This window comes from Geotrypetes seraphini, chromosome 2 (genome assembly GCF_902459505.1).
Source record: "Geotrypetes seraphini chromosome 2, aGeoSer1.1, whole genome shotgun sequence".
Taxonomy (NCBI): domain Eukaryota; kingdom Metazoa; phylum Chordata; class Amphibia; order Gymnophiona; family Dermophiidae; genus Geotrypetes; species Geotrypetes seraphini.
The window spans coordinates 514334565-514357645 of NC_047085.1; the positions used below are offsets into that span (position 1 = coordinate 514334565).

Below are 23081 nucleotides of genomic sequence, written 5' to 3' on the forward strand. Positions count from 1 at the left end.
ACCGGTGAGTCTCACATCAATAGTGAGCAAGCTGATGGAAACTCTAATCAAATGTCAATTGGATACGATCCTGAATGAGGAGAATCTACGGGATCCCCGTCAACATGGATTTACTATGGGGAGATCCTGCCAATCCAACCTGATCAGCTTCTTTGACTGGGTGACGAGGAAGCTGGATGTTGGGGAGCCCCTGGACATCGTATACTTAAGACTTCAGCAAAGCTTTCGATAGCGTACCACACCGCAGGCTGTTGAGCAAAATGAGTTCTATAGGATTGGGTGATACTTTGACAAAATGGGTTGAGAACTGGCTTGGAGGTAGGCTTCAGCGGGTGGTGGTGAACGGCACCCCCTCTGAAATGACGGAGGTTATCAGTGGAGTGCCGTAGGACTCGGTCTTGGGCCCGATCCTGTTCAATATCTTTATAAGAGACTTGGCTGAAGGGCTTTGAGGTAAAATAACGTTATTCGCAGATGACGCCAAACTATGCAATGTAGTAGAAAGGAGTGCAACGGTCAAAAACTCAATGTCCGACAATATGACGCATGACCTACTCCTACTGGAGCGCTGGTCTAGGAACTGGCAACTAGGTTTCAATGCCAAAAAATGCAAAGTCATGCACCTTGGCAGCCAAAATCCATGCAAAAGTTACACCCTTAATGGCGAGATCCTAGCAAGGACTGTAGCAGAACGGGACTTAGGGGTGATCATCAGTGAAGACATGAAGACTGCCAATCAAGTGGAGCAGGCTTCATCTAAGGCTAGACAAATCATAGGGTGTATACGTAGGGGTTTCGTCAATCATAAGCCTGAAGTCATAATGCCATTGTATAGATCCATGGTGAGACCCAATCTGGAATACTGTGTACAATTCTGGAGGCCTCATTACCGCAAAGATGTGCTGAGACTGGAGTCGGTCCAGCGAATGGCCACCCGGATGGTCTCAGGACTCAAGGACCTCCCGTGCGAGGAACGGCTGGATAAGTTGCGGCTATACTCACTCGAGGAACGCAGAGAGAGGGGAGACATGATCGAGACGTTCAAATATCTCACGGGCCGTATCAATGTGGAAGAAGATATCTTCTTTTTCAAAGGTCCCACGGCTACAAGAGGGCATCCGTGGAAAATCAGGGGAGGGAAGCTGCACGGTGACACCAGAAAGTACTTTTTCACCGAGAGAGTGGTAGATCGCTGGAATAGTCTTCCACTTCAGGTGATTGAGGCCAGCAGCGTACTTGATTTTAAGACAAAATGGGATCGTCACGTGGGTTCTCTTCACAGAGAAAGGTAGGGGAGGGTCATTAAGGTGGGCAGACTGGATGGGCCGTGGCCCTTATCTGCCGTCTATTTCTATGTTTCTACTCTTCCATATGTGATGGGGCTGCTCAGAGATTCAGACTTTCTGGGGACTCTTCTTCAGGTACCACTAGAGGTGAGGGCAGATGTAGTGCTCCTGGGGATGCCTATGGGAGGGCTATATGATACACAGGACAAATTGGCTCAGTTAGCCTTTACTGTGGCACGGTTGACTGTGGCTCGCTATTGGAAGAGTGCGTCTGGGCCCTCCTTGTACCTTATGTGGGACAAATTGGGCTGGGTATGTGACTAGATATCGGCTCTTGGCCTTGTTGGCAAGGTCATGGCAACAATATGTGGATATTTGGGGTAGATTTTTGGCAGTGGAGGGTTTGGAATTGGGGACGGGTGCTGGGGTGTTGTGGAAGGCTTGGGAGGAGGTCACACTGGTGTTGTCTCTTGTTTAGTCTTCTTGGGTTGCTCTACGTGCTGTCTCGTTCTACTTGCTGTATTGAGGGTGCTTATCTCTGTGTGGTGTATTGTTGGGGACATAGATTCTAGGGGTTATGTCATTTTCTCTTGTTTACCAGCTGTTGTGGGAGGGGGATGGTGGGGGTTGGGTAGTTCTTTAAACTGGGGAAGGGTGAGAGTGGGTGCGAATGCTATGTATATGAATGTATTGTGTGTGTTCTTTTGGAGGGTCCTGCTCAGGCCTCTGTTGGCCAGCCTCAGGTTGGAGATGGGCAGGATCGACAGGGAGCCAAACGTCGTAGTATAGTTTGACTAAGGTCTTTCTCTCTCTAAGGGAGATTTAACTGATTTGGACTTGGAAGAGGTGCTAGTGGGGGAAGTGGATGATCCCACAGTGCTGCGCCTATGTCAGAGGGAGGAGTTGTCTTCTTTAGGTTCAAACAATTTTTATTGATGCCAACAAATGAGTAAGCAAAACAATGGCACACAAAGGGTGCACAGCACAAACAAAGATGCATCATATACAACACTATATCAAGCAGTAACAGGAACAGAGTAACAGCAACAAATTCCCCCACCACTCTACTCATGGCAAGGGAGGCCAGAGTCGACAGAATGGCACTCCGAGGCCCTGGACTCTGATGAACCCCGAAAGCCACTCCATCTACCTCCACCCACTCATCCCCAAAGAACATACCTATGGAAAAAAAACAGAACCATTCTCGTGTTTTCTTAAATGTGATTGCTGACTAAAGTTTTTCCCACATTCTGAACGGTTTCTCTCCAGTGTGAATCCTTTCGTGACTTTTTAAAGCTGACAGATGACTAAAGCTTTTTCCAGATTCTGAACAGGTATATGATTTCTCTCCAGTATGAATCCTCTCTTGCTGACTAAAGCTTTTCCCACATTCTGAACAGGTATATGGTTTCTCTCCAGTATGACTTCTTTCGTGTTTTCTTAAATCTGATTGCTGACTAAAGTTTTTCCCACATTCTGAACAGGTATACAGTTTCTCTCTAATTTGAATCCTCTTGTGTTTTCTTAAATTTGATTTCTTATGAAACTTTTTCCCACATTCCGAACAGGTATATGGTTTCTCTTCAGTATGAATCCTCTTGTATTTTCTTAAATCCGATTGTTGACTAAAGCTTTTCCCACATTCTGAACAGATATATGGTTTCTCTCCAGTATGAATCCTCTTGTGCATTTTTAAAGTTGACTGATGACTAAAGCTTTTCCCACATTCTGATCAGATATATGGTTTCTCCGCAGTATGAATCCTCTTGTGCATTTTTAAATTTGACTGACGACTAAAGCTTTTTCCACATTCTGAACAGGTATAAGGTTTCTCGGCAGTATGAATCCTCTTGTGCATTTTTAAAGTTGACTGATGACTAAAGCTTTTCCCACATTCTGGACAGGTATACAGTTTCTTTCCGGTATGAATCCGCTCATGTTTTCTTAAATTTGATTGCTGATTAAAGCTTTTTCCAGACTCTGAACGGGTATATGGTTTCTCTCCAGTATACATCCTCTTGTGCATTTTTAAAAATGAGGAATGACTATATCTTTTTCCACATTCTGGACAGGTATACAGTCTCTTTCCGGTATGAATCCTCTCATGGCTTCTTAAATTTGATTGGCAATTAAAACTTTTGCTACATTCTGGACATGTAAATTGCATCTCACTCTCATGGATCCTCTGAAGATAGTTTAATCCTGTTTGATGATTAAAAAAAAAAAAGTTTTATCATAATATAAAGATGTAGAATGTTTCTTTCCCATTTGGATTATTTTGTGCATTCTTACATATAATATAAAATCTTTGATAAAGCTTTTCTTAAGTGTAATTAATTTTATTCCTGCTTGTATTAACCTTTTTTAATTTAAAAAAGCAATACAATAAACAATACAGATAAACATAGAAACAGGAGTAAAAACTAATATTGTACAGCAGTTCTTCAGTACAAGACACAATTATTTCAAACCAGAGGACTATCAGCCCCTCCCCCCCGACCGTAGACAAGGTAAGCATGAAAAAAATCTTAGCATGACTCAGAAGAACGTTCCATCCATTTTAGGTAAGGGTCCCAAACTTCCTAAGGAAGAGTGATGTCAACTTAAGACATGCAAAAAATAAAATGCAGTTTACAGAGGAATTGTCGCCTAATCGGGGGATGAATCTGGCCCTAAATATATGAAAAGCAAGCTTAGGAAATTTAAGTGACATATGTAAGAGAGAAGATATATGAGGAGAGACTGGAAGCCCTGAATATGTATACCCTAGAGGAAAGGAGAGACAGGGGAGATATGATTCAGACGTTCAAATACTTGAAGGGTATTAACGTAGAACAAAATCTTTTTCAGAGAAAGGAAAATGGTAAAACCAGAGGACATAATTTGAGGTTGAGGGGTGGTAGGAAATTCTATTTTACGGAGAGGGTGGTGGATGCCTGGAATGCGCTCCCGAGAGAGGTGGTGGAGAGTAAAACTGTGACTGAGTTCAAAGAAGCGTGGGATGAACACAAAGGATCTAGAATCAGAAAATAAGATTAAATATTGAAATAAGGCCAGTACTGGGCTGACTTGCACGGTCTGTGTCTGTATATGGCCCTTTGGTGGAGGATGGGCTGGGGAGGGCTTCAATGGCTGGGAGGGTGTAGATGGGCTAAAGTAAATCTTAACAGAGATTTCGGCAGTTGGAACCAAAGCACAGTACAGGGTAAAGCTTTGGATTCTTGCCCAGATATAGCTAAGAAGAAAAAATTAAAAAATTTAAATTGAATCAGGTTACTATGTTACTCCCCGGAGACTATGCAAAATTTCAGAAAGTAGTTCAAAAACCATATCCCAGAAGGGGATGAGACTCTGCTTGTATTAACCCTTTCATTGGCAGATGGTGAAAAGATGTTTTTAAGTACCTTTGATGTTGAACAAGAGCAACCAAAGCCAAATAAAGAGTTAATTGTGGAATTGTTTGGGGTAAATATTCAGCCGAGGGCAGTAAGCTTTTTCTATAAAGCTGATAACTTAGAACTATATTAGTTCCAGAGAGTCAATACTGAGCCATATCCGGGCGACACCTGGAAGTTGTGTGGATACAGCTGGAATTCAGTGCAGTGTCCACATAGCTAACTGGTCACAGGACTGGGATTTAAGTGGTGTTACTTGCCCAGTTAGCTATGTGGGTAGCGCCACTATACATCAGCATCATTTCAGGGTCTGACCTGACTCCACCACTGCCTGGATCGTGCTGGGATGGTCAGCGCTGCTACTGCTGCTTGTATGATGGACCGTTTACTTGTGACTGCTGCTCCTGCTCCTGTTTTTCAGTCTTGAATGTTGCCGAATAAACTTTCCCGAGTGTGGGTGACTTGACCTAAACATGTCATCTACTCGCTAAAGAGTGATGATCAAACTAAATCGGGTCTTGCTCCTTGGGGTGAACTCTTGGGAGGGATTGGGGCCTTTCCTGTGTTGCTGACTGTTGTTTTCCTTGTGCTCCTCTACAACACACAATCTCAGACCATGACTTCTATCATCTGTGGTCTTCTAAGCGGACCTTATTAAAGATCTAATAAGAGCACCAGCATTTAGATTTCTTATGCCTCACGGAGACTTGGCTGCCTCTGGGAGAGGAGGTGCTTTTACTACAATGCTGCCTCTCAAGAGAGGGATTGGCATCTGAATGGCATAAGGTCTCCCAAACCACTGCAGATATGATCACTAGATTCCCGTCTCTTATTATTCTAGGTGACTTTAATGTTCATGTGGACATAGCATCACATCCGAAGACCTCCAACTTCCTCACATTCTTGTCTGACTTAAATTTACAACAATTCACGCCTTTTTCAACTCATCAGGTGGGTCACACCTTAGATTCATGTGATCTCTCATAGATGATCAAATTTTCACCGATCCTTAAGAACGCTGCTCTAGAGATATCTACTAGTAATTAACTCACAGATGAACAAATTTTGGATTAGGGAAAATTAAATCATCTATGGGTTAATTACTAGTAGATTTCTCCAGAGCAGTGCTCTTAAGGATCGTTGAAAATTTGATCATCTATGAGTTAATTGCTAGTAGATTTCTCCAGAGCAGCACTCTTACGGATCGGTTTGAGGGATGTCATAGAGGGTGCTGGCTGTCAGCCTCCATTGGTTACTTGAACTGTTTTGAGGTCTCTTTGTACTCAGCAGTATGTGATGAGGTCCTTCCCTAGGGTCTACTCAGTGGACCTGGGGGAGAGCTTCTTTACCTTGTTTTGTTTGTATCCCTCTTAACTGTTGTGTGAGGTTGTGTGGCTGTTGGGGGTAAGGATTGCCTGGGGAGGTGGGGTTTCTGGGTTGAATGTATGGAAAAATTATGTTCTTACCTGTTAATTTTCTTTCCCTTAGACGCAGCAGATGAATCCAGAGACCAATGGGATAGCCCACATCTACCAGCAGGCGGAGATAGAGAAACTGATTAACAGGTGGTCCTATTGGCTGGCACTCCTCCTGTATCTCCAGTATAGCTCCTTTCCGTAACCATATATAGGCATAGCATGTAAAAAACTTCTTTCCCATAACAAATCTCAAAATGCAATAATACAGAAAACAACCTGCCATAATAACAAACTGCGAAAGTTGCAAAAGAAAAAACCGAGAGACAATATCCAGAAAGGGTGGGGCTCTGGATTCATCTGTTGCGTCTAAGGGAAAGAAAATTAACAGGTAAGATATAATTTTTCCTTCCCTAGCAACAGCAGCAGATGAATCCAGAGACCAATGGGATGTAGCAAAGCAATCCTCAATCTGGGTGGGAAGCAAACGCCGCCTCCGCAACAACCGAAGCACAAAACGCCCCCTACCGCATGCACCCCCCACATCCAAGCAGAAATGCGGAGAGAAAGCACTCTCAGAAGACCAATTAGCCACAAGACAAATCTCCTCCAAGGAAAAAACCTGTGGGCCGAGCCCAAGAAGTAGCCATTGCTCCGGCGGAATGGTCATGAAGTTCTTTCGCCAACCGCTTCCCTGCCAGCAAGCAAGCATAAAGAATGTCCTCCTGGACCCATCGAGCGATGGAAGCTTCGGACGCCACCATACATTTGAGGCGTTCCTTGAAGAATACAAAAAGGAGATATAAACAACTAAAAGTCGTTAGAAATCGAGCTCGCGGAGAACACTACATACGTACCAAAAAATGCTGTGGATAAAAGCACTGCACCCAATTTCTACTCCCAGGAAGAAGGAAGGAAAAGCGAGCATGACATAAAAGAAAGGATGACACCCCCTAGAAAGAAATAGTGGTACCATCCAAACTGATACCCCATATTTCGGAATCAGAAATAGGAATCCCCGCTGAACAAGGCCTGCAACATAGAAAACTGCAGAGCTGAAGCCATGGCCACAAGAAACCCCAAGTTCAACGGCACAGCCCTTTAGAGTCCAAAAGACAAGGATGAAATGAAGCCTTCGGTAAACTGAGAAGAAGGACGTGAAGATTGTACTCCAAACCGGGCTTTCTAAGAGGTGCACGAATATACCGCACTCTGTTTAGGAACTAAACTACATGAAGCTGAGAAGTAAGCAAAGAGCAATATACCTAGCCCTTGTAACAAGCCAAGAACGCTAAGCCCTTGGCAATACACTTGTGCCAAAAAGGAACTCTGGAGTGGTTCAAACATTAAGAAGCACCCAAGAAAGGAAAAACCTCCAAAAGGAAGCAGAAGCCACAGGAGAAGACGTCCGTAGCACCTGGATAGGAGAAGAAACAACCTGCTTCGCATAACCCTTACCCGTCAGCCAAGACTTTTCAAAAAAACTAGGTCGTAATACTAAAGTAGTACAAATATAAATGTTGATCGGGACCCTAGGCGAGCAAAGCCGGAGATACCAGGAAACTTCTTAGTCCGGCTGTCGAAAGACTCATCAAATCCGCATAGTAAGGATGGCGTCGCCAATCCACAGATGTTACAAATACTGTGCCCGGAAAGCGAGCTCGAGATGGCAAATCCAAGCCATCATCAGCCAGCGGAAAACACTGAAAAAGAGAAGGCAGAGGCGAGAAAGGAGCCACGCAGCTACACCCACTAACTCCCACTCCCTGGGCCCGCCGAAGAAGCTAGGAAGCTTAGAATTGAGAGACGAGGCCATGAGATCTAGGTCCAGGAGATCTCACGTCCATAAAAAGAGCTAGAACACCTGAGCCACAAATCTCAATATCCAGGATGCAGAAGATTACACTATTATTAACATGCACACTTTCCAGAGTGTACACAGCGCTGTACACTGTAACATACAAGAAATCGGCCATGCTCAGATTCCGCAGAGAGAAAGTCTATCCAAACTCTTATCCTGATCCATAAAAGGATCTGCCAACAGAAGACGAAGATGAGAGTCCACCCATTGAAGCAGAACAACTTCACCTGCCAACTGAGTATAACACCTACTGCCCAAGCTGTAGAGAAATACCCCCATCCTAATACTGACCAAAAGGACCCTCAGCGGCATTCCGGAAGAATGATCTGAAGCTCCAGAAAAGTAGCCTGAGCCTGTTCAAGAGTAGAAAAATGAACAAGTACTGAGTTGCCTCTGAAGACCAGACTCCTGGAGCTGAGGATGGAAGCCACCGAGCCCCACTACCCGACAGCCCGGGATGGTCGGTGATCATGAGCTAGTCCAGCAAAGACCGAGGCATGCCTTGAAAAGAGAAATTGCGCTGAGCCACCAAATCATACAGAGCGATGCAGGAGGAGCATACCAAATAATTGGAGCCCTGAGATACCGGGAACCACCGGAACAAAAGCGACTCCTGTAGCATAAGAAGGGGAAAACAAGCTGAAGTTCCCAGTGGAGTCAGCAATATGGATCCTAGAAACTGTACAGAATCCCATACCCTTGGTCATGGTAAGCGAAGAAGAATGCCAATCTGAGACCAAGACCCCCACGCCCAAGTCTCCGGAAAGAAATACATGTCTCTCCTATATGAATAAAAACATCACCCTGATATATCTATAAATAGTACAGGAAAAAAGAGCGCTGTGCAAATTCGAAGATGCACGTGTAAAGAACTGAGGAAAAGATATCACCATTTTCGTGTCAGTCAAATGGCCCGACTGGAAGTCGTCCGAATCAAGCAGGCAGTCAAGAAGAAATTAGAGGAATCGCCTGGTAGCGCCAAAATGGTACCACTGCCCACATCACCTAAAACGTTCGTGAAGCCTTGGGTAGACGAAATGGCATGTGCCAAAACCGAAAGCGCTGCTCCAAGAGAGGCAGGCAAACCTAGTGCCAATTCGGAGTCCATAGAGAAAATGTAAATATACTCCCAGGTTGTCTGTGTAACCCCAAGAAACTAATTCAGCAGAATGGGATCCAGCCTGCCCAATGCCCCCGTCTCGGACACCATGCAGTAAGTGGAACAACGTCCCTTAGTTCCCGAAGAACTATAAGAACTGTCCTGAGGACCAGTAACACTGAAAAGGGAAACACAAAACATAGAGACTCCAAGAACGAACTGGAAACCTGAGGAGGATGCAAAGATGCAAGCATCCTGAAAAATCTTCACTGCCCCCTGACCTGACATTATAGCGTCTTCTCCCTCATGAGAAAGCCTGAAGAGTCATTGGAAGAAGTCAAGAATCCCCTTAGAATGAAGTGCAGGCCAGGGAATGGAAGGATGAGAACTGTAGGATATGCAAGAAGATTCTCCTAGGAAAAATAAAGTTTCACAATGTAAAGAGGAATATACTGGAACCATGAAAACAGTACTAACCTCATGCAACATGAGCGAAATACGTATGTCCTTTAAAGTGAATACGTACTAGACTCAATCAAGATGTTGCATCTACCGCCCTGTGGAAAACAACAGCATCCTTACAGGTATCAGACAAAGCTCACATTGCTAATGAGAGCTTCAGGGATGAGGCTAACAGCCACATAGCGCGTGATCCTCCGCGGGTTTGATAGAATAGGTAACTGGCTCCTGGTTAAAAGGAGCTGTACAGCCCTTCCTGTCTGGTCGGGGGGCCCATATAGCATGTGCCATGAGAAAATGGCGACAGGAAAAACCAGCGCGATAAGCATGGAAATCTGAAGTCCAGGCCCCCTCAGAAATAGAGAAAGAGAGTCCCGGCCGCAGGAAGATGCGCAGTATCATTATGCCCATAGAGACAGCCCAAACTTGGAAACTGTTTGTACTACCTTTAGGCATATATATCCTGTGCCACTACTAGACACATGCAGCTCAGCACAAAGGCCCAAATAAGGACAGTTACCAACAGACAAAGGCTCAATCTGCAGGGACCCCAAGAGAGACAATGAGATACCTGTGTGAAATACAGGGCACTATCTTACTGCTGATCTCACCGTGCCGTTAGTTGCCATATGTTGCCCCAGTCCGGAGACAAACCGAGACTGGGTGACCTAGCACAGGTCAGAGTCTCTGGTAAACCCCTTGAGTGCTAACCCCAGAGTCCGATTAAACAAGAGCTTCCTTCAAGGGAGTACAGCAGGAACACAGACATAGACATATAAATCTGCCCAAGCTTGTCCCAAAGCTGGTGAAACACATACAACTTGTCTGAACCAGAAAGGAGAGAAGCCCCGGCATACCCTGACCAAAGTCAGCTGGAAACAAAATACCGGAATGCTGCAGCTCTCCCGCCATTGCTGGAGACCCAAGTGCACGCCTGATTCTCGCTGACACGTGGCCGCTGCATCAACGCTCCTAGAAACATAGTCGGATTCAAGCCCCGCAAAATTTACCCTGCCGCGGCTTGCATAGAAAGAAAATCAGACTCGGGGAATACAGTGTTCTCCCTAGGGCCTTTCAGCTGGGTAATTTAGATGACCGCCCAGCTAAATTCTGCAGCCTCCGCTGCTGCTCAACATTTAAAAAAAAAAAGCCGGCTTGAAGATTTCACCTTAGCCCGTAGCGAACTTATGCTCTGGGGCTTTAACGTGTGTGTGCCGGCTTCCCTTCTCTTCCCTCCGAAACCGGAAGTTATGTCCGGGGGGGAGGGAAGAGAAGGGAAGCCGGCACGCACATGTTAGATCCCCAAAGCATAAATTCGCTACGGGCTAAGGCGGAAGACAGGTCAGTGAAGTTTTCCATTTGCTCTTCTTGCTGCCGGGTCCTGCCTACTTTCAGTTTTACAATGGGTGTATTGATGTACTGCTCACTGCAATATGTAAGATGCTGCCTTTTCCTAGGCACACTCCTGTGTGATGTGTGGATTGTTACTAAAAATCATGCTTTTCATACAGATGGGGGGGGTGTCATAAAATGATGGGCCTCGGGTGTCACATATGCTAGTTATGCCACTGCCTTCATAGTTTATATCTAATCCACAAGCCTGCTTTTAGGACCTACAGGATATGTATCCCTCTGATTCATGACAATTTCACTTCTCATGTTATCTTATCCATTCTTTTTATTATACAACTGCCCAGATAAGCATCATTCTTTGATGTGATTGGACCTTAAAAATAAGGGCATCAGTCTTCTCCCCAGAAATTTTTTCCAGCCATGAAAAAACATTTGCTGCATTTAGTGTGCCACAAAAAACATTTGCTCCGTTTAGTGTGCCGGAGTTAAAAATGTTTGAAAGATGCTGCTCTATACCATTTGAAAGAGGGCAAATATCTAATTATTCACTTCTAGAATTGGATACTTCTTAAATTTAATATATATATTATGGAACAAGTGTCAAACCTTAAGAAAGGCAGTCATATTGAGCATTGGAAAATAACTAATAATAGTTAACTAATACAAATAGTACACATTTAGGGCTCCTTTTACTAAGCTGCGATAGCGGTTTTACTGCGCGCTTACCTCACGTAGAATTGCCGCACATGCTAGACGGTTAGTTCTAGCCGTGTAGCGTGGCAATTCTGCACGCACTAAAAACGCTATTGCAGCTTAGTAAAAGGAGCCCTTAATTTTCCCCACCACCAAATTTCCCTGTCCCGCCCCACCCGGCTACTTTTTCATGCCACCCGGCTGGAAAAAATTTCTGGGGAGAACACTGGGGGAATAACCAGAAGAACGGCCCACAGCGCCGGAAAAAAAACATGTCCCATCTCATGCGCGCTGCTATAAACCGGCACCTGCACAATCATCTGCACATGGCCGTGACAAACACTGATGAAAGAGAGCCTCAGAATAAACAGGACTACTACTGCTACACTGAAACCCAACAATGAGAACAAGTGCGAGCATGAAATCGCACCGCTACTGCCGCGCTGTAACCAACAAGGAAACCAACGCGTGCATGCAAAGGGCGGGAAGTCCCGGCTCCCTCCACGGATTTCTAGTCATAAAACTTAGCCTCAATAAAATATCCATTCCTTAAACATACGTTGACCGAACCCACATTACTAAGACTCCCAAACAGAACCTGAAGTTCAACCGACAGTAAAAAAACAGACATACTCACAAGCTTGTTGTTAGGGTCGGTTGAAACCAGTTAAAGCTGGTTGAGTAGCAGTAACCGAGCAGAATGCAGCAACTGTGGTTTCTGGGTTTTTGTTTTTTTTTTAAAGAGAAGGGAAAAAAGAAAAAAATTGAGACCCAGTCAGACCCTCTAGCAATGGAGGGAGGGTGAGGCAGGGACCTGGGGGGGCCCAGGTGTAACCCCTAAAGCCGGCACCGTTCAGCCGGACACCCCTGTCTCACTGAAGAGAAAATCACACCAGGAGAAATAGCATTGCCAGCTCACTGAAGAGAAACCTCAACAGGAGAAACAGAATGGCAGTCTCACTGAAGAGAAACCTCAACAGGAGAAAATAATTTTCCAGTCACAGCCAGAATTCAGGAGCTAGTTGAATAGCGACCTTTTCCTGCTGGGAGATAGAGAATACTGGATAAACAGGAGGAGTGCCATCCAATAGGACCACCTGTTAATCAGTTTCTCTATCTCCGCCTGCTGGTAGATGTGGGCTATCCCATTGGTCTTTGGATTCATCTGCTGCTGTTGCTAGGGAAAGGGGGTATTTGAGAGTGGTTCCTGCTGGCCGAGTTGTTTGTGTTGGTTTCTTGGCTGGTGAGGGAATGAGAGGGAAAGAAGGGGGGGTCTAGGTGGTGTTTGGGCAGCGAGTGTGGGGTATGGTGAAGTTGTGTGACGTGAGGATGGAACGGGTGGCATGATGGCAGGGAAGGCAATTTTGATGTGTTTGAGCCTCTTCGACTTGGCTTCATTTTCTTAACCTGGCTGATTTGAAATTTTCGGGTTCAGCTTCTTGGAGGTGGGTGGGGTAGAGGAGGGGTGGAAGGGGTTCTTTGGGTAGGCAGCGGAGATATGGGTTTGGGGGGAACACAGGTTGAGGATCCAGAGGTGCTCATTGGATTTTGCAATGTTAATGGGCTAATAAGTACTGGCAAGAGGAGCATGGTTTATCGTGAATTACAGCGTATGAAATGGGATATCTGTCTCTTACAAGAGACACATCTGAGACCAAGGGATGTGGGTTTGCTTCAAAACCCACAGTTTGATCTAATACGGACGCATCAAGGTGCAGGTGCCACAAAAAGGGCTGGAGGGTTGGCGATATTGGTTCGAAAAGGGTTGGGTTTGCAGATTGAGCAGTACTGAGATAACTTGGGTAGATGTCTCGCTGTCCGTGGTACCCTGCAGGGTTGACCTATCTCTATTGTTAATATTTATGGGCCCAATGCAGCTCAAGGGGCTTTCTATCGGGGCCTTCAGGAGGAGTTACGTACTTTTGTATAGGGCGCAGTCTATCTGGAGGGAGATTTTAATGTTCCCCCTGATCCTTCTCTGGATCATTCGGGAGGGGGGAGAAAGGCTAACCAGAGTCATAGCAAGGCCTTGAGAGCTCTGATGTCTGCCTTGGGATTGATAGATAGCTGGCGGTTGCTCCATAGTTCTCAGAGGAACTATACATTTTACTCTCACTCCCAGCAAACTTATACTAGATTGGACAGGATCTGGATATATTGGAATCAGGGGGGTGGGCTGAAAAGAGCGGAAAATGAGGCAATGCACATATCAGATCATACTCCAGGTTGGGTAACTTGTCAGGGACTGAATTATCGGGGGGGGGGGGGGAAGATATTGGAAGCTTAACGAATCGCTTTTGAATGCTGGAAGCTGTGGAAAAAACTATACAGGAATACTTGGTTTGGAATGATAATGGGGAGGTTTCAGATGCCACCCTATGAGATGCTTTGAAAGTAGTGGGGGGGGAACTCATCATGTGGAGGGCTATATATAAACGCCAGCAAACCCAACGCCATCTTCAGTTGCGTGAACAATTGCTGAAACTGGTAATGACTCGTAAATCAAGCCCGGACCCAGGCTTTTGGCCAGATTGCAGAGAGCGAGAGATGAGCTGTATCAACTTCAAGTGGAGGAGACGGAGCAGATCCGAGCTCATTTTAAATTACAGGTTTATGAACATAGCAATAAAGCTAGTTCTTATTTGGCTAGATATATTAGGATTAAGCAGACCCGGGCTACTATTGCTAGGATGCGCGATGACAAAGGTGGGGTGCAGGTAATGGGTTCGGCTATTCGTCAGGCTTTTTTGCATTTTTATACAGTGCTCCAGCTCAGGTTGATTCGGTGAAACAAACCCAGTTTTTAGATAAATTACCTATTCCAGTATTGTCTGACAGCGATAGAGAGTATTTTCAGGAACCCGTTACTCTCTTTGAGGTCCTAGGAGTGATTAAGTTGTTGAAAAATGGAAAATCCCCAGGTTTGGATGGATATACTAGTCGGTATTACAAACAATTTTCTGATCAATCGGGGCCTTTGTTGGTAAGGGTGGCTAATGGAATACATATGGGGGGTTCTTTACTGGTTTCCATGGGAGAGGCTGGGGTGGTGATTCTTTTGAAACCGGGGAGAGATCCTTTGAAATGTGGGTCCTATCGACTAATTTCCCTATAAAATGTGGATGCTAAGATTTTAGCTAAAATTTAGGCACTTTGGTTGGGGAGAGTGCTTCCTTCCTTGGTCCATTTGGACCAGTCTGGATTTATTCAGAGACGGCAAGTGAGTGATAATATTAGACATACTTTACATCTATTGTGGGAGACACAGATGCGCCCTCATAAGGCTGTTCTGATGGTGGTTGATGCTGAGAAAGCTTTTGTTGGGTTTTCTTTGGGAAGTTATGGAGTGTATGGGTCTGGGGGTTCCTTTAGTAGGTGGGTGCAAGCCCTATATGAATCGCCGTGAGCCTGTCTTTGAATCAATCAATCTTACACCGATTTTTTTTCTATATATCGAGGGATACTGTTTCGGTTGAGCGTTTAGCGATTTGTATTCGTACACATCCTGAATTGCTAGGGATTTCGGGGAACGGGGTGGAACATCGTATAGCGTTATTCGCAGATGATATCTTATTGTATGTGGGAGAGTCTGCGGATACTATTCCAAGGCTCTTACAGATTTTTGAGGACTATGGGAGGGTGTCAGGTTTTCAAATTAATTTGGATAAAACAGAAATTATGAATTTGACATTGACTAACTCGGAGGTGGTGGGGCTCCAGCGGAGTTTTCCTTTTCGTTGGGCGTTGCAAGGACTTAAATACTTGGGTATTCAAATTCCTAGAGATCTATCTCAGATCTATGCTAAGAACTATCCTCCATTATATCGGAATATTCGACGTGATTTACAGAGATGTCATGGATTATGGGTTTCCTGGTGGGGTAGGATTTCTATAGTTAAGATGAATATACTTTCTCGGTTGCTTTCTTGTTTCAAACTTTGCCAGTACCTGTGCTTCCTGTTGACTTAGTGAGAATGAGTGCAGAATTGAGGAGGTTTATATGGCAGCGTAGGCTAGTGCTGCCCGATTCAGGAAAAAAAAAATTGATTCGATTCAGCCTACTGAATTGGCTTTTCGATTTGATTTTCCTGCCCAATTGGGTGTTTTTTTCATACATCCTGATGAGTTTATTTTATAGCCTCTTCACCCCCTTTGCCTTCTCCTATCCACACTGGCGCTGTGGTGTAAACAAAATAAACAAACAAAAAACACTTTTCCTCTCTTTCTTAAATCCTAGCCCACGTTTGTGGTCTAACACCATCTCTGGCAGAATATACGTTTCAAATGTGACATATTGTAATCACAAAATGGAAAATAAAATTAGTTTTTCTACCTTTTGTTGTGTGGTCATTATTCAAATCTTGTTGGTCCCAGGGTCTGGTTGTCTTCTGATAACTTCCTTGCCAGGGTCTCCTGCTTTCTTCTTTCTCCCTGCTAACCATCCATCTTCCATCTCTGTCCTCCCCTTCCGTTTCTCTTCCCTCCCCCGGAGGTCTGGCATCTTTCCTTTTTTTCATGTCCCTCTCCAGATCCACCTTTTCTTAACTACCCTTTCATCCAGCATCTCTCCCTCCTTCCCCACCACCCCAGGGTCCACCATCTCTCTTTTTCTTTTCCCAATTACCCTCCTATCCAGTATCTCTATCCCCCCCTCCACACCATCCCTTGTGTCCAACTTCTCTCCCTTTCTGTTCCTTCCCTCCCTAAATCCCATTGTCCATCATCTCTCTCCCTCTCCTCTATTTTTAAACCCATTATTTCTTCCCCCCCCAAAGTCCAGCATATCCAAGTCTCTTTGAACCCCCCTTCCTTCTCCGTGTACTTCCACACAAGGGAACCCCTCCCCTGAAGGTCTGTCCCCCCCTGAAGGCCTGCACTTCCCCCGCTGAAGACCTGTATCCCCATCCCTGAAGGCCTGTCCCCCCCTTTAAAAGCCTGTTCCCTCCTTAAAGGCCTGCACCCCCCAAGGCCTGTCCCACCCCTTGAAGGACTGCCCCCCAAAAGACTGTCCCCCCGAAGGACTGGGCACCCCCCTCCCCCCCCCCGGGAAGGCCTCCGTGTTGCTCCTGATCTCCCAGAACCGTTTACCTTATTACTGGGGCCAGCAGCTGAAGATCGCGGTTACAGCATCTTTGAGCTCTGAGTTGTTTCCTCTGCTGCGGTCCCGCTCCTCCTCTGACATCAGAGGCAGGATCGCAGTGAAGGAAATAGCTCAGAGTACAAAGATGCTGTAATCGCGATCTTCGGCTGCAGGCTCCAGCAATAAGGTAAATGGTTCGGGGAGGCCAGGAGCAACACGGAGGCCTTCCTGAGGGGGAGTGCGCAGTCTTTCGGGGGGGCAGTCTTTCGGGGAGCCCAGGAGGGAAGCTGGACTGCAGCACTTCTCGACTGACCCTCCCTCCTCGCCCTCTAAAACAGATGCGGCAGCGGCCAGCCAGCAAGAGCAGCGCTGCCGCTCCTGCTTTAGGAGGCGAGGGGAGAGGGTCCGAATCGGAAAGCCGATTTATTTAAAATTTAAATCGAGTCGAATCGATTCATCCAAAGTGAATCGGTGAACTGATTCGAATCGTGAATCGGGCAGCACTAGCATAGATCTCCCCGATTGTCTCAAAAACAGATGTGGGCAGCTAGAGAGGTGGGAGGTATAGGTGTGCCAAATCTATGGTGGTATTTCCAGTCTGCCCAGATTAGAGTGATATTGGACTGGGACATTGGAGATTTTAAAAGTGGGGTACAGCTGGAGCAGGAGAGTGGGGGTCCGGAGCTGTTGAAGCATTGGCTTTGGGTTTCTGGTGCACAGAGGACTAGGATTCAGGGTATCGACAATCCTTTTCTCTGGCATCTGGGGCAGTTGTGGACAAGAGTTCAGGCTAAATTGGGGAATGGGGCCGTGGTGTCTTCTATGGCGGGAATACAGGTAGAGCCACTTTTTCCAGCGGAACGGGATAATCCCGTTTTCCGTCGCTGGGCTCGGAAAGGTTTCACCTTGGCCACATCACTGGACCCAGGAGCAGGCAGGGAGGCTAGCTGGCATGGGAGCGCACTCCGCCCCTCCCCCCTCCCAACAGGACTACACCGAGCCAGTTGGAAGCCAGTTGGAGAGTGAGTCTCCCAGCACCTGTTTTCAGTTTGTTTCTTTTTCTTTTAGTTTTATTTGAATATCACTTTGGCCGACATCTTCTGGATCCAGGAGCAGGCAGGGAGGCTTGCCGGCGTGGGAGCGCACTCCACCCCTCCTCCCCACCCGACGGGACTACGCTGAGCCAACAATAGATTCAGCGCCCAACAGCACGCAATCAAAGATGCTCATACCACCTTTGTGAAGCAACCAAGAAGAGATCCACCCCCACAACACTACCAAACATAAAACCAACTGAAAAACAGTAGCCAAACAAACAAAGACCCCTCCACCAACTTTCACCAACCACCAAACAAACAAAAAAACCCGCAAAAAAAAACCCAAAATGAAGCTAACCTCACAAGCCCAGCACTTCATACTATTAATCCTTCTTGTAACCAGCGGGAAGACAGCAGCAAATTACCTCCTCCTGCTATAGATATAAATAAATCTCTTTTCCAAAATAGAACATCAAGTGACAGAAACTCAAACCTACAATCTAACACTCTACACTCCATTACCACAGCATGGGGAAGAAGACCAACACACACAAAGACTAAACCACACCGACACCCTAAATCACTTATATACCCAAACACAACTCACAACTATCAAACAGAGTTATTCACACTCAAATGCGCCTACTTAAATATCAGAGTGCTAGGTCCAAAAACAGAGCTTATAAAAACCTGGATAATACAAGAAAACCTGGACTGTCTTTTCCTCACAGAAACCTGGCTAACCTCCGACTCAGACCCTAGAATAACTGAAGTCTGCCCACAAGGATACAAAATTACAGTGCTCTGCAGAGAGAAAAAAAAGAGGCGGAGGCCTAGCAATCTTAATCAAACAAGATCTAACCCTTAATATAATTGAGAAAACATCTAACCTGTACATGGACCTATTAGCTTGCCAACTCTCAAGCACCACACTAAAAGACACACTAAACAGCATGCTCTGCTACATAGCGCCGGGAAACTGGTCTTTAGCAAGAACCGAAGTGGAACACTTCATATACCAAAACTCACTAATAGCAACCTACAACCTACTCCTAGGAGACCTAAATCTACACCTAGATGATCAATCACCCAAACAAATAGACAACTTTCTCTCATTTCTCAAAGCCTTATCCTTCCAAATGCTAAATCCACAAACAACTCATGAAAAAGGCCACCAAGTTGATATCGCAGCCTTCATGACCCACCAACCATCCTTAACTGAAATTCATACATCTAACGGAATATGGTCCAGATCTATCTGATCAGACCACTTCACCTACACTTTCAACATCAACTGGACCAAAAACAACAAAAAACCATAACAAAACTCAATAAAGTAACATACACCTCACGCAAACACATCGAACCCTCCATATTCTGGTCTAAAATACATTACATTACATTAGGGATTTCTATTCCGCCATTACCTTGCAGTTCAAGGCGGATTACAAAAGAATTATCCAAGATGTATTACAACAAAAACTTACAAAAAAAAAAAAAAATTGGTCATTTTCAAAAAGAGTGAGAAATGGGTAAGGTTATTTGTTTGGGGTAGTTGGCTTTAGTGAGAGGTGGAGTTTGAGACTTGTGGTATTATTTCTTTTTTCAGAGCTTTCTTGAAGAGTATGGTCTTTATTTCTTTTCTAAAAGTCTTGTAGTCGAGGGATGCCGTCAGTAGATTGGCGATTTGGTTGTCTAGTTTGGCTGCTTGAGTGGCCAGGAGGCCATCATATAGTTTTTTTCCGTTTGACCTCCTTAATTGGGGGGTATGAGAATGGGGTGTGAGTTTTCCTATGTCTGGTTGCGGTGTTGTGGATGAGGCGGTTATTCAGGTAGTTTGGACTGTCTCCGTATAAAGTCTTAAATAGTAGGCAGTAGAATTTAAATTGTATTCTTGCTGGAATCGGAAGCCAGTGCAATTGGAGATATGCTTCTGTAAAGTGATCATGTTTCTTTAATGAGTAGATGAGTCTTAGTGCTGTGTTTTGAATAGTTTGTAGTTGTTTTGTTATGGTTGTAGGGCATGGGAGGTAGAGGATATTACATTAGTCAAGTAGGCCTAGTATTAAGGACTGAACTATGAGCTGGAATTGAGTTTTCTCGAAGAATTTCTGAACTTGTCTTAAGTTTCTCATTACTAAGAATGACTTTTGTATTGTTTTATTGATTTGCGGTTGCATGGTGCAGCATCTGTCGATAGTTATTCCTAGCAGTTTTAGGGTGGTTTGTATGGGTAGTTGATTGCATTGATTTCAATGTTGGTTATGGTTGGTATTTTGTTGTTTTCTAGGAGGACGAATTTCGTTTTATCTGGGTTCAATTTCACTTTGTGATCTTTCATCCAGGTTGATATTGATTTTAGTGTTTGGTATATTGTGTTCGTCATGGAGAGTTCAGGTTGATCGAAGGGTATGAGAATGGTAATGTCATTGGCATAGCTGTAGGAGGTTATGCCTTGTTTGTCCAGGTGAGAGCTGAGGGAGGCTGTATAGAGATTGAAGAGAGTCGGGGATAGAGGGGATTCTTGGGGAACTCCACAGGGGTTTGACCAAAGTTCAGATTTTTGTTTGTCTGATTTTACTCTATAGGTTCTTGATTTAAGGAATCCTTCAAACCATGTGTATACTTTATCTGTGATACCTATTGTGTCCGGGATTTGTAGTAGAATGTTATGGTCCACCAAGTCGAATGCAGCGGTAAGGTCTAGTTGTATGAGCATCATTTTTTTCCTGTGCTGAGATGTTGTCTGGCTGTGTCCAAGAGAGATCCTAGTAGTGTTTCTGAAGTTGTTTCTGAAGCCGGATTGTGTGGGATGGAGTATGTTATGGTTTTCTAGGTAATTGGAGAGGAATTTGGCAACTAGAATAGATGTGTCTGTCTGTCTTTCTTTATCTCTCTCTCCTTGGCCGCTGTCTGTATCCTTCTGTCTCCCCCTCCCCCCCCCGAGCAAAGCTGTCTGCCCCCAGCACCCACCTTCCCCCCAAATGTCTCTCCATGGCCCTCTTCTGTCTTCCCCCCCAGAGCAAAGCTGTCTGTCACCAGCACACCTCTCCCAAAGCAGCCCCCTTTCCCTATCTCTCCATGGCCCCTTCTGTCTCCTCCCAGCACACCCCTCCCCCCAAAGCAGCCCCCTTTCCCTCTCCCTGTCTCTCCATGGCCCCTTCTGTCTTCCCCCCCAGAGCAAAGCTGTTTGCCCCAAGCACACCCCTCCCCCCAAAGCAGCACCCTTTCCCTCTCCCGCTGACTCTCTCTCAGTCCTCCTTTCTCTGTCTTTCTGTTCCTCTCCCTGCCCCTGTGTCTTTCTTTCTGTCTCCCTCCCTCCCTCCCGTTGTCTGTTTGTCATTTTTCCCCATTTCCCTGTGCAGCAGCATTTCCATCCCACTTCCCTATGCAGCAACAATAGCATTTCCCTCCTATCCCCTCTTTCCTGTGTAGTAGTAGCAGCATTTTCCCCCACCCCCCTTTCTCTTCTCTTACCTTCTCTTCCCTGCTCCGTTCGGCCCCTCCCCCTTCTTTTACTGCCGTTGTCCTGCTCGATCTGGCCTGCTCCTGACCCTCCCACCGTCGACAAACCTCGGGGCTCCAGCCGCGTAGGCAGCACTTTAAACACGCTGCTTTGCGGCCTTCTACTGCCGATTTCCTCTGCCGCGTCTGTCTCCGATGATGTCATCAGAGATGCGGCAGAGGAACTCGGCAGAGAAGGGCGCGAAGCAGCGTGTTTATAGTGCTGCCTACGCCGCTGGAGCCGGGAGGTTTGTGGAGGGTCAACGGCCGGAGCGGGGCTGCTGTTCACCACTCGTTTGCTGCCAATGATGCTGCCTACTCCGCTGGAGCCGGGAGGTTTATAGAGAGCACAGTCACGCGCATGCGCCTCCAGCCCCTGCAAACGCCGTGAGGTGTCAATTAGAATGTTGCCACAGAAGCACACCTCACGGCGCCAGGACTCACGAATTTTTGAGAGCGCATGCGCGCTCTAGCCTCCCTTCCCCTTCACATATATCCCCTCTACTATCAAGAAAACTGAATAAGCCACATTATTACAGAATGCTACACAAATATCATGCTAACAGAATACCACAGTCACACTTGACAGGAATGGTGTTAGGGGAGTGCAACTAGGGCAACTGCCCCCTGGTCAATGGTATTCCACTCCTGCAAAGTTGTATAGGCTGTTCTCATATTGGGATGGTAAAAGTTGGCGGGCTTGTGGGGCGGAGGGTACTTTTATCCATGTCTGGTGGGACTGTCCCAAAGCAGTTTTATTTTGAAAAATGGTTCAAACAGTATTATTTAATGGATTGAGCTGTACCTTTGCATATGGATGTTTTTCTGCTTAATAAGCCTGTGGTGGGACACCCTCAGCGCCTTGGGCAAGTCCCTTAATCCTCCATTGCCCCCTTGGAGTGTGGTGGTGGCATTCCAAGTCCCCTCCCCCCATATTGCCCCTCCCCCTGCCAGGAAAAGTGGGGGAGGGGGAGCTCCTACCTGAGCAGAAGCTCCTGCAGCCATTTGGGGCTCTTCCTCTAGACCAGGTTGGAAGAAACTGGGCACTTGAGGCTCCAGCACAAGATTTACTTCCGGCCACAAAGACCCTAAACTAGAACTAAGCTCCGCCCCCTCCTCTTCCCGCTCCCACGGACGTTTTGAACAGCGAGCTGAAACTCCTCCTCCTCTCAGCCTTCTCGTGCTAGAGGGCGTAACCTCCCATTCCTCTTCCCGCCCCAGAGAACATTCTGACCAATCATCACAAAAAGGGGCCGAGCCTTTGGCGTGAAGCTCAGTCCTTCACCCTTGGCACGTCACCAGCCTTCTCCCAACTCTGTCAGACCTAAACTCCTCGGCTTCGCCCCAAATTCGATGACGTCACAAATGGGGCGGAGCTCCACGGGAAGACTACTTACTGTATTTCCGTCCCTGCACCATTCTGACCAATCAGCACTACAAGGGGCAGAGCCTACGGCGTGAAGCTCCGCCCTTCTCCCTTGTGACGTCGCCAGCCTCCCAACTCTGTCAGGCCTAAACTCGGCTTCTCACCACATTCAAAAACGTCACAAAAGGGGCGGAGCTTCACGGGGAGGCCACTAACTGTATTTCCCTTCCTGCACCATTCTGACGAATGAGTGCCAGGAGCTGAAAATCCTCCCCTCACTACTCTTCCACCCCAGCAACTGTCTGACCAATCAGCTCTTGAAAGGGGTAGAGCCAATAAGGAATCCTCTCGGTTTCGTGATGTCATCAACCTCCAGGAAACGAGTCTTGTCTTCTTCCTGCTATTGAGCCGAAACTTCCGGTTCCCGATCACTGCAAGAGGCAAAGCCTGATCCTGGGAAATGGCTGCAGGAGCTTCTGCCCAGGTGGGTCTTGTTGAAAGGAGAGAGACCAACCCAGAAACCCTTCAGTGCC

General features: G+C 46.1%; 2 protein-coding genes across 3 annotated transcripts in view; both read right to left on the reverse strand.

Annotated features, from left to right (window-relative positions):
• LOC117355249 (zinc finger protein 420-like) overlaps positions 1-23081 on the reverse strand; it is an 818521-nt gene that overhangs the window by 598713 nt on the left and 196727 nt on the right. The window lies entirely within an intron of this gene.
• On the reverse strand, positions 1998-22317 carry LOC117355280 (zinc finger protein 679-like). 2 transcript variants are annotated; one of them, XM_033933596.1, is made up of 2 exons: positions 22164-22317; positions 1998-3488 (listed from the first exon to the last, which is right to left on the reverse strand). In XM_033933596.1, exon 2 carries the CDS (start codon positions 2974-2976, stop codon positions 2518-2520), a length of 459 nt encoding a protein of 152 aa, XP_033789487.1. In that variant the 5' UTR covers positions 2977-3488; positions 22164-22317; the 3' UTR covers positions 1998-2517. The 2 variants fall into 2 exon arrangements, with proteins under 2 accessions (XP_033789487.1, XP_033789489.1); XM_033933598.1 differs by lacking the exon at positions 22164-22317 and adding an exon at positions 21988-22132.